This window comes from Columba livia, chromosome 15 (genome assembly GCF_036013475.1).
Source record: "Columba livia isolate bColLiv1 breed racing homer chromosome 15, bColLiv1.pat.W.v2, whole genome shotgun sequence".
Classification (NCBI taxonomy): domain Eukaryota; kingdom Metazoa; phylum Chordata; class Aves; order Columbiformes; family Columbidae; genus Columba; species Columba livia.
Window position 1 is genome coordinate 1,311,277 of NC_088616.1, and position 12,088 is coordinate 1,323,364.

At 42.3% G+C, this 12,088-nt stretch overlaps 1 protein-coding gene, 1 long non-coding RNA gene and 1 other non-coding gene across 15 annotated transcripts in view; 2 read left to right on the forward strand and 1 right to left on the reverse strand.

Annotated features, from left to right (window-relative positions):
- MRTFB (myocardin related transcription factor B) overlaps window positions 1-6,192 on the forward strand; it is a 79,524-nt gene extending 73,332 nt beyond the window's left edge. For all 7 annotated transcript variants that reach the window (XM_065030428.1, XM_065030431.1, XM_065030429.1 and 4 more), the window contains one exon: window positions 919-6,192. In XM_065030428.1, the coding sequence (XP_064886500.1) occupies window positions 919-1,457 (539 nt within the window). In that variant the 3' untranslated portion in view covers window positions 1,458-6,192. The remainder of the gene's footprint in view (window positions 1-918) is intronic.
- On the reverse strand, window positions 2,957-11,792 carry LOC110362177 (uncharacterized). Of its 7 annotated transcripts, none has more exons than XR_010466281.1 (3): window positions 11,626-11,792; window positions 11,380-11,487; window positions 2,957-11,139 (listed from the first exon to the last, which is right to left on the reverse strand). It is a non-coding gene; the product is annotated as an uncharacterized LOC110362177 (long non-coding RNA). The 7 variants fall into 7 exon arrangements; XR_010466283.1 differs by having other exon boundaries at window positions 2,957-10,958; window positions 11,050-11,119; window positions 11,380-11,787; XR_010466279.1 differs by having other exon boundaries at window positions 2,957-10,958; window positions 11,050-11,139; window positions 11,380-11,787.
- TRNAT-CGU (transfer RNA threonine (anticodon CGU)) lies at window positions 10,083-10,154 on the forward strand. The gene has a single exon. It is a non-coding gene; the product is annotated as a tRNA-Thr (tRNA).
- Window positions 11,793-12,088: the final 296 nt, after the last annotated feature.

Consider the following 12,088-nt stretch of genomic DNA (forward strand, 5'->3'; position numbering starts at 1 on the left):
CCAGATTTGTGAAGTTGCCATGAAAAAACAAACCTTTCCTGATCAGTTTTATGAAAAGTGAAGTAAAGCATTCAGGCCTGTTGCACTTACATAAGCAAGTTCTACACTGTAAAATGTTTAGTGTATTAATGTACTTCAAGAGACTGAGAGAGTCCATTTAGTAATGCTTTGCTTTTACTAAGCAGTCATTTAAATAGACGTTCTTACAGGTTTTAAGGATGTGTTTTTTGCTTGGGAAACTGGTGCAAAATATATTGTCAGGTACATTTTTGCTGGCAGAAACAGCATCTGTGCTAGAGGATTTATTTGCGTATTCTTGTCTGTCTAATCTAGGGTTTGGATTACATTTACAGATAAGAATTCACTGGAACTTACTTGGCTGTATTTCCTTTTATTGTTACTGCCACTATGTTACATGGAACTTCTTGACAGAAGAGTAGTTCTAAATTCTAGAATCAGGAATAAATGCATCCTAATCCCATCAACTGATCTCTTAGATTCTAATTCATCAAAGTGGACACAGTACTAAACAGGCACTGAACTGAAAATTGGCTCAGGTACTCTGTTCTAAATGAGGAAATGTGTTGGTTCCATAATTATTCTAATTAGTCAGAAGTACTACAAACACAAAGAAAAATTGTTGCTTTTTTCGTCAATAACAATATTCTAATTGGCTGAAGTATTACTGAAAGCAGAACTCTGGAACTTGATTTAAAATGCTTTGCTGTTTCAGAGTACCTGACATAGTCTGATATCTATACTGTTTGTATTATCAGAACAACAAAATGACTCGTACTTCATTGAGTTCACTCTGGCTGCATCCCAAAGTCGGCAAAAGGGAGGTGCAGCTTGTAAGCCTGAGGATATATGTCATTAACTTTTCTGGATTCAATAGCGTTGGGTTTTTTTTAATTACAGAAATCTCCCTTCCAATAAAGGAGGAACCATCTCCCATTTCCAAAATGAGACCAGTAACAGCCAACATCACTACAATGCCAGTGAATACAGTGATATCCCGCCCACCACCACAAATCCAAATGGCCCCTCCTCCTGTGTCCTTAGAACCAACAACCAACCTGTCTATAAGTCTGGAAAACCAACTCGAAGCCCTCTTGGACGGAACTTTACCGTCAGGTAATGAAATTCCTCAACTGACGAGCAGTAACGAGGACAGAGAGCCATTTTCTTTAATTGAAGACCTCCAGAATGATCTGCTCAATCACTCCAGCATTTTAGATCATTCACATTCACCCATGGAAACGTCTGACCCACAGTTTACCACTAGTAATTCTTGTCTGTCTCTTGACCTTCCTGATACAAATTTGGACAATATGGAATGGCTAGACATTACAATGCCCAGCTCCTCATCTGGACTCACTCCTCTCAGTTCTACTGCCCCCAGCGTGTTTTCCACTGACTTTCTGGATCCACAAGATCTACAGTTGCACTGGGATTAAGCTACAGCCAATGAGAACACAACCTGCAAGTCTCTTTACAGCAGACGTCCATTATTGCACCATTCTGATTGCGGTTAAGATGAATTAAGACAGTAATGTTTGAAAGAACAAATGCTTGAAGCTAATTCCTTATTGATTTTCAAGTTTACAACAGTGAATTACGTTATGCTTCTAGAAGTAATGCAGATCAGGGCCCTCTGAAAGCTGGATTTCACAAGAAAGGATGATTGTACTTCCTGATTAAAATTACCCTAGGGTAAATACATCACAAGTATTTAAGGAAGAAGTTATGTCTGACTTTATAATGCTTAAATGAGCAACACAACATGGCTAAACTTAGAGAAGAAAAAGTGAGGTTTCAACTGTCTGTATTGACCCAGTGAGCAAGTGTCGGGGGGGTGAGGTATCACTGCACTTCATTGTTCCTGTGGACAGCCTGAGCCAGGTTCAACATGGATTGTGAGGGCAAGGGCAAGTACAAGCACTGGCTGGTTCAGTGAAATTTCATATGTCTAGTTTCTTAATTTGTTCAAGTTGTTTTATATTTTGGTTTTGTGGTTTTTAGAACTCTTCCTCCATTCTTTAATTATGAGGGAAGAATTTAACTGCATCCAAAGGGATATTAAGTGTAACTGCAAGAAATCCACTGTAGCTATGCCAGGTAATATTGAGAACACTGAATTTTCTAAAGCAATGCTCTGGATTTAATAGCTAGATTTTAATGTGTATATCAGACAGTTATTTGTATACTCTTAACTTTGTATAGCTTATTTTTGTGAACAGAGGGGAACAGCGGTCTTCAAACAAGGTATTACTATAATGGAAATAATAAATATCCTAATTTACTTTGTGTTTGATGAATTTGTTAGATCATCGAATCCAGTACGTCAGCATATTAGAACAGTTTGAGGAAGCAGGAAAGTTTAATTAACGCTGTTGTGCACTATGATCCTGCAAAGAGGATTAATGCCCTCAATAAAGGATGTTTGTAGGATCAAACTGAGGTGCAGGGGACAGTACTGACAGGACAACCATCATTTCTTAATGAATACTTCAGCTATAGAACAGCTTTGTCTACATAACAACAGAGAAGCTGCTCAGTGAGAATCCCAAATCACCCTGTCAGGATGTGGTGTTTGTTTTATGAGAAGGCGTATTTCATACCTGAAACACAGAATAGCAGAGATGAAGCTCTTACCTCACAGCACAGCACATGAAAGTATTATTGTTTTTAAAGCCCTTAGTTGTTCTTTTCAGAGTCTATCATGAAAGCAGGTGGGAAAACAAACAAAAAAAAGCAAATAGAAGTAAAACACTTTGAAATTCTGTGGTTGTCTCTCAGGTAATAGCTGTTAAATGTTGCCATAGGTGACGTAGGCTGATAATTAAACATAAAATCATAATTATTTCCTATTAGGGCATTCCTAAATTAAGATAAAAGGAAACAGTCCCCTACTTCCTGAATCATTTAAGCATTATATGTTTTCTAGTCTGAAAACTGATCTCAATGCAGAGAGTAGCTGTTACCTATTTAGCAACCTGTATCACATATGAAAAAATCAAAACAACACAATCATCTTAACATCAAACTAAATACTTCTGTCAGAAGTTGTGGAATTAACTGCAAATTTGCCTCCAGATACACAATGCGGTCTGGAGAAATCCCTTGGCTTAGATAAAAGTGGATTATATCATTGATTCAGGGTTTCAACTGGCATCATACATTTGCATCATATCGGTTACCAGCACTTTAAATTCTTCTAGATCTTCAGTAGTTTTGCAGGCCAGGATTTAATGTAATCTGAAACTAAGTACAGAAAAAACAATCTATGGAGAGTTTCACCACAAAAGGTGAAGCTGAAAGACATGTTTATTTATTCCTTCTTGCTGTGCCTACAATACTTGAGTACGATATTACACACGGACTGTCTGGCTGCCTTAAATGTTGATGGTATGGGACTCTTCGATAACACTGAACAATTACATTCGACTTTCTGCATTCCTTGTCCTCATTATCTTGGGAGCCAATACTCTGAATACTAAGTGCCCTCAGCTGTTACAAGAAGGAGAATTAAGGACTCTTGGTCTGATAGGAACAATTTTGAATGAAGTTTAGTGTTCTGCATTACTGTCAATTTATTATGTGTGATACACCAGACATGCTACCACATGTGTGGTTAGAGTTACCCCTTTTTGACCCTGCCTTCTGATTAAATAAGAGGCAAGTAAATTAATTTTAAAGGTCAAATTAACCTAGAGCAACTGTACTGTCGTTTTTGATGTGCATGTAAATAGAGCTTTAAACCGGCAAAGTCATCTTGCTACAGAACTATACTTATTGGCAGTGTAGAATGTTAACTAATCCATAGGAATCTATGTGCAGAAGTAACCCCAAACGGCTGAGATGTGTTGCTATCAGTACAGTATAGCTTTCGACTCTAAAAGTCTATTTGCAAAAACAAAAAAAATCATTTAAAAGGGATCATTTTAATTTTTGAAGTACAAATATTCTAGTGTAGCAAGTGTGTGATTACTTTTTTGTACATTTCAGAATTGTGTATTAAACCCTATATATAATGGTTTGCTTTAGACTTCGTTCTGAAATGTGATCTATTTGCCATAGCTATATATGCCTGTAATGGCAGAAATAGGTTTTGCTTAGACTTGTGTGTGCATGTTTTACATGACAATTTTTGTAACACAAATACAATACATCTTAGAAATGTAATCACGACTGTGCAGTTTGACTGTACAGAATGGAATATTTCTCATTAAGAGAACAGTTGCAAAGGAATGCACTGACACTAAATTTGCCATTTAATAGCTGCAGTATCCTAACAGAACACATCCTCTCAAATGTGGTGTTAGTAGATCCTTCAAAATAATTAAGAATACTGTTTTAGCAGTGTGAAAATCAAAAGGTGTTTACACTTCCAGACATGGAGAGAGCTCAGACATCTCTTTTACAAAGGCTAATGTTAATCAAGAGGAGTCACATCCTGCATTTAATACAGAAATGGTATTTGTTATGCACTTCTAGTGCATAGATAAGTAAGCATTAGATAAGTAAGTTTAGAGGCAAAATTTTGTTTAACGTTACCAATAGTTAAGAAAACATTGTCATGAATTTAGCAGTTCTCTCCGAGAAGAAAATGAATTTATGGCAATTCTATACAGAAATTTAGAGCCTAATCCAGCAATGTGAGCTTGCAGAATCAGACCTTTTAAAAGCTGAGGCCACAGCTTTTGGAAATAATCACTACTTACTACTAAAACTTCTTTCCAAGGTATTTCTAAATGCACCGACAGTAGTTATGTCCAAGGAAGCAGGTGATGAAAACACAAGTTTCAATATTAAACAGTTATGTAATGGAACCTCCAGCAATCAGATGCCTGCAGAGCGTAAGCACTGTCACTGAAACCAAGCACAAGCTGCTCAACTGTTGTCAAGGCAGAGAAAATGCAATCATGGAACACATTTAACTGGAAGGACATTATGGAATCAAAACACAGTAAAGCTCACCGATGGAGACAATTAGGAATTGGATGGTATCTTCAGTGTATTGTAAACTTTAAGCAAATTCTATTAAAACTGGAAAAAGATTTCTTCCACTTATCTCTAATAAATGTTCTGTTGAAACTCTTTATATTATGGTCTATTAAATTGCCTTTTGGTGACTTCTAGACCATACTACAGATGCTGGTTTATGTGAGATATGTGGAATGGACTTGCATATAGTATATACATGGCCAATAAAGAGCGTGCATTAAAACCTGAAGTAATCTCAAATACTCCTTTTATACCAGTTTGCTAGGAATAAAGTGCAAAAAAGAGACACCTACATCATTCTGTAGTGTCCAGTACTGAACATAAAGACTTTTTAAGTTAAAAGTGCATAAATGTGTTGTAGAAATCTAGCCAAAAAAAGCCATTCTAGCGAGGAGAGCAAGTTCTCAATAAAAAGCAGGGAATGGTTGATAGCTATATAATCACACTATTTTTATAAAGAAAATACAGCTCAGATATTCAAAAGACAGCCTAAAATAAATTCTAATAATATAAAAATTTAAATAGGAACCAAAGCATTGCCATTTATATTGCCAAAGGAGGCACTTTGTATCTTGAAGCATAGGAAATTAATTCCCCAGAAGTATTATCCATACTTTTTTAAAATTAAGGATGTAGATACTTTCAAAGCTGTTTTTGATGTTTAACAGTACAGATTTGGTTTTGTTGTTTGAGAATTTGTATTCAGTAATAGCACAGCCTTTTTTCCAGATAGATAGGATTTTTCTTCACAGTACTGCTTGCAGTAGAAATAACGCTAACCCTAGGAGGTGTTTCTCTTCTCGTTTTCATAGTCATAATTAAGTCTTAGCATCTCATTTTGTGAAGAGAAGAAGACAGACACCTGTCTCTAGGGCCTCCTTCATTTAAGCACTACTTTACTAAATGCAAATGATGGCAATCAGGGCGTCAGTTTTTGTATTGCCTTTCTATGAGAAACCATGATGCCTTTGTATTTGCTGTTTGCACCCCTAAAATCAATTCCATATGTTTGAATGCCATATGTTTTGCACATTGTACTGTATATATGTAATGCATACTGTATTTTTATATGTGTACTACATTTATCAAATATTTTGTACATAGTGGCAATATTGTAGCTACTGAGGAAATGTTTGATATTTCAGCATTTTTGCTAAGTGTCTCAAATAAAAAAGGAAAACTGTGTTCGTTTGTCTCTGCTTACTAATTTAAAGTGAAAAATGCTATATACTCCTGCCTATTCACTTGCTGCATATTATCCAAATGATGCTAAAGAGTGACATATTTCTCACAACATTTGTACTGTATCAAGTCAGAAATGTTCCGTTGATAGCAAAGAAGTCACACACATTTGCCCACACCCCATACTTCATTCTACAACCCCACCAAGACCTTCCTTAAAGGGAATCAAAGTAACAGAGGAGCACCCGAGATGCAACAGCTAGGGTTTGGTGGGTCTTGGGGGTTTTTTTGTTGGTTCGTTGTTTTTGGTTTTCCTTTAAGTGTTTATCTATAAAGGAACAGAGTAACTTTAGGACTTCACATTAAAAACTACCTGAAGATGAGTCTCCGGTCTTCTCTGCAGAGCAAGAGCTGCAGGGCCGCTCTGCCCTATCGCTGCACCATTCTGGGGTCCCCCTGGGGCAACTGCTGCTGATAAAAAGTTAAAATAATGAACAGAAACCTTGTTTCAGAAAGCCAGGACAAGTCTATGCTCAGGTAACTGGTCACTGGGGAGCATTCCGGCTATGCCATAGCAACTCCTTATAAACTCAGCTATACAGTTGCACAAATTGTGCATAAGTATTACTGTTTCCCTGTCATTTGTAGAAAGGCCTAGTTTTGTACTTTGTTAAAACAGACATCAGAACCCTCTCCTAAAGCAACACCTCCAGCTCATAAAAATGAGGCTTAGCGGAGGAAGAAAAAAACCTGGTGATTATTTTCTCCTTCTGACAAAATCCCTCACATTATGTTTTCAGCATCGGTGTCTTCTAAAGAGTTGCTTTTATGTGGCGGTTTAAAAAAGATTTTGTCAGAAGAGAACAGAGCATATGTAAGATTCAGCAGAAAGAATACGGGCTTTCACACGGAGCTCAAACAAGGGTAACGACCAACATAAAAGACACTTAAAAATAACCAGATGTCACAAGAAACCATGGGCAATTACACATTTTAAAATCAAGTTTACATTTTTACTTGTTCTGATGAATCGGGTCTATTGTTCTGATAAACCAGGTCACTACTGAACAGAACTTTGTTTAGACAGTAACATTTTTCCGAGCACACTAGGAATTCCACAAATAATTCAAACAGTCCTCTCTGCTTCCTCCCATCACAAAATTACTTCTCAGCTCACAAAGATACAAAAAGATGAATAAAACAGACAGATGCAAGCTGTACAGGAGCTGTGATGACAAGGTACAGCTGGCAAGTATGGCACATAAAACAGCGTATTTTGCAACAAGCTAGTAGGCTAGAAATGGAAGGACATAAGTCCAACATGACTTATTAAAATCTAACTCCTTCCTGCTGCCAGCTTGGTAATACTAAGAGTAATTCTTCAGTCAGCTGAAATAACCAGCCCCCTGAGGGCAGTCCTTACCATTAAATTACAGGTGTGAGAGTTGAGTGAGGCAGTTTCTACTCCCACACCTCATCACACTGTTGAAGTCCCACACTGATCACAGGGACCAACACAAAAGCACAACACTACCCTCCCAGCTCTCCCTCATCCAGCTGAGGGTATGTCCTTTGAAGCTACAATCATAGAATCATTTTGGTTGGAAAAGATCTTTAAGATCGAGTCCAACCGTCAACCCAGCACTGCCAAGCCCATCTCTAAATAATGTCCCTGAGAACCTCGTCTCTGTCTGTCCAACCCTACAGGGATGGTGACTCCAGCACTGCCCTGGGCAGCCTGTTCCAATGCCCCACAGCCCTTTCCATGAAGGAATTTTTCCTACTATCCAGTCTGAACCATCCCGGGCACAACTTGAGGCCGTTCCCTCTCATCCTCTGCAGGCCCTGCAGAGCCTTCCCACCCTCCAGCAGATCAACACTCCCACCCAACTTGGTGTAATCTGCAAACTTACTAAGGGTGCACTTGATCCCCTTGTCCAGATCACGGATGAAGATATGAAACACAACTGGCACCAATAATGAGCTGGGGAACATCACTCATGACCAGCCACCAACTGGATTTCACTCCATTCACCATATGAATGGATGAACTGGACTAGGAGATAAACTCCAGCACGCGTTCAGGTTGGCCAGGCCATCAGTTATGCCCATAAGGACTGGAAAATCAGAATGAATCACCTTTGGGACAGCTGTCCCAGGGTAGTGGCAAACACATTTCACATGGGCTGACTTTCCAATAAGGTAATTTAAATTAGACACCTTTCACTGCAGGTGAAGCTAATTCAAATTCCTGTTCGCTGAAACACAGACACACACAGAGTTATCATGGAGAAGCTGAGAAATCGCAACTTTTAAAGAAGTGAAATTTGTACATACAGTCAAGCCATCAGGCGCGGGTTTTCCTGATGACAGTTCAAAGAACATCCCAGATATAATAACCTTTTAACCACCCACGTTACGGCTCCACTGAGTTAGTCACTGTGATCTCAACCTTTACAAAGGTATCTCTGTTAACATGTTCACACGCCTCACAAAACAAACAGCTGATCACAGGTGGGATCGGTACCCCCGCAGGTCAGTAAACAACAGCCAGGAACACGGGATATAACTTGGGTGTCCAGCAAAAGGTTCACAGGGAATTTAAAGGAATCTCCACAATTAATAATAAATGAAAACTAAAAGCTTTGTTTCCAGGTCACACTTGTAAGTATCTAGACCAGATCTAGAAAAACAGGTATTTTGGTATATTTTCTGTATTTCACAACACTAATCTTTTATAAGGAACGAGTACCAGGCACTTAGTTTAATTTAATATTTACCATTATCCCGACGTCTTGCGTTTCTGCTTCTTTTCTCATAGCAGGAAGGTTTTTTGTTGCCGCTTTTCTTTCGCTCCTCTCTAAACTCTGCTTTCTGCTCCAAAGACTTCGGCACCACCAGGACATTTGCCGGTCTACATGTGAGAGTGCTGCCTTCCGGTGCGGCCACACCCGGGAACCCCGGAACCCCCTGGGCCTCAGGGACGCGGCGGCAGCGCCCCGGGGCCCACACGCCTCACCAGGGCCGAGACGCCTCCACAGCCGGCCAGGGCAGCTCCTCACGGAACCCCAGAGTGTCGGGGGTTGAAGGGCCCTGGAAAGCTCATCCAGTGCAATCCCCCCATGGAGCAGGAACACCCAGATGAGGTTACACAGGAAGGTGTCCAGGCGGGCTGGAATGTCTGCACAGAAGGAGACTCCACAACCCCCTGGGCAGCCTGGGCCAGGCTCTGCCACCCTCACCAGGAAGAACTTTCCTCTCATCTTTAAGTGGAACCTCCTGTGTTCCAGTTTGCACCCATTGCCCCTTGTCCTGTCACGGGTTGTCACCGAGAAGAGCCTGGCTCCATCCTCCTGACACTCCCCCTTTCCATATTGATCCCCAGGAATGAGTCCCCCCTCAGTCTCCTCTTGTCCAGCTCCAGAGCCCCAGCTCCCTCAGCCTTTCCTCACATGGGAGATGCTCCACTCCCTTCAGCATCTTGGTGGCTGTGCTGGACTCTCTGCAGCAGTTCCCTGTCCTGCTGGAACTGAGGGGCCACAACTGGACACAATATTCCAGGTGTGGTCTCCCCAGGGCAGAGCAGAGGGGCAGGAGAACCTCTCTGACCTACTGACCACCCCCTTCTAACCCACCCCAGGTACCATTGGCCTTCCTGGCCACAAGGGCCCAGTGCTGGCTCATGGTCACCCTGCTGTCCCCAGGACCCCCAGGTCCCATCCCGCCCTCACACACAACACGAACTGAGCGGCCACCCAGCGCCTCTCGGAGCCCCAGCCGCGCGCAGCCCGCCCAAAGACCTCCAGGGGCTCGCGCAGGCGCACGCGGGGCGCGAGGGGCGGGGCGAGGGCGGGAGCCAGCGATAGAAGGGCTCTGGAGACGCTGTTAACGCAGGCGCGGTGGCCAAGTGGTAAGGCGTCGGTCTCGTAAACCGAAGATCACGGGTTCGAACCCCGTCCGTGCCTCGGCGGCTCCGCGCCGGCGGGAATTTCCGCACTCCTTTTTAGGGGAAGGTGGCGGGAGCCCTGCGCCCCGTTCCTCCGCCCTGCCCCGCGGTGACAGCCAGCACAAGCGGGGCGGGGTGGTGGTGCGCGGGCCCGGGAGAGAGCCCGGTACCGGCGGCTGCCGTCGGCGGCTCGGCTGCACGGCAGGAGTGAGAGGGGCGCCACCTGGCGTCCGCAGACCAAGCACGGGTGACGAAACCGAGAGGTGTCGTGTCGCACCTGGGCAGCCGGGCCCCCCGCAGCCCCAGTAAATCGCCCCCGAACGCCGGTGCACTCGCTTCCCTCTTGCAGCAGCATTTTCCCTCAGACGCCTTCCTGGGGGCCCCGTGTCCCACAAACCCCGGGGCTCAGCCTGGAGCGGTTCCGTGTGCGAGGAGCAGGTGTCACACGCAGCCGGCGCTGGCCCCGCACGCCGGGGATTCATCCCCGAGGAACACGCGGAGCCCCCGCTCACCCCGCTCCGGCGGCTGCAGCTGCCAACAGCGTCCTGGCGTTCCTGGTTCTCTCCCTTCATTGTTCCCGCCCTGCAATTAATTCAGTGCCGCTTCTTCACCTGTGTCACTAACCACTCGAAAGGATTATTTGCAATGTGGTTAGTGTTCACTTTGGTTTTTGTTTTTGACTAGAGAACCTCCCCATCACATTGCAAAGGGGTGAGGAAAGGTGGCGATTGTTCTGCTGACAGGAGATGCTGCACCAGCCAACAGCTGGGGACACCACGGGGACACGGCCTGGACCAGCCACCGAACACACACTTCAAACCACCTACAACAGAAATACCAACAGCACCACAAGTTGAAGGAAATCTTGACTCATTCGTGTTTGATATTTGCTTACTGGTTGAAATTTCACTGACCTTTGATGAGCCCACGCTGTTTTGTTTCCTGTGTGACAGATCTTCCTCTCATGTTCTGCACCACTGTTGTCTAGAAGCAAATTTGTGCAACTATTGTATGAATAAAAACAACTGTCATTAATTATTTACACTAGATACTGTAAAATCTTTTAAAATAAAATATGTAAATTGTGTTGGTAGGTCAAAATCATTATTCAGGTTGTATTTTGGTTTAAAGAAGGGTTTTAACAATTCTACACAAGGCCCTTTTTTCCCCACACATCTAGTGTTATGAAGATTATCTGACTGTACTAATTACATGTAACTAAAATTTACATTTTTTGCACTTACTTTACCATCGATATTCACATGTTTCCAGAACTGCTCTTTAGCAAATTGGGCATGACATTTGTGAAGCATCACCAGAGAGCAGCACATTCCTTCCAGCTCGTTTCTGAACTTGAAATGTTGAGCGTGAAATCCAGAAAATGTAAATTACTGATTTTGAGCAGTGCCAATTTCAGCACAGAGCACGTGCAAAATTACAACCCCAAACGTTCTAAATTGGCTCCCGTTTTCTTAGGTATTTTTACTCACGATTACAAAAGACACTGAGGAGCAGCCGTGTCCCTGAAGCTGCTTTCATAAGAGGGTTTTCAAAAGTAAACAGCAAAATCAAACTCAAGGACAAAACACATGTCTGATAAATACTGTTTTCTGCTCCTCCCACCTCAGGAGAGGAGCCACCCTGCCTGTGGTGAGTAATGCTTCCAGAAATTCTTCCTTGTTTTTCAGAAATACGAGACTGATCCAGGTGTGCACAAGAGCTCCGGCTCTGCCTCACCCACCCAGCAACAGCGTGGGGCCTCTGAGTCTGTGTTACACGGAATTAGATGATAGTCTGTTTGTCCGTAGTTCGCAGACAGAACTTATATTTTGCTAAATAACACTGATACATTATGAACATGATAATGATTTTGCTAGGAAACAGTTGAAGACATGTCTTATAGTTATTTACTTGAAATTAATTTTGTAATTAGAAGACTAGCTGTGAAATCAC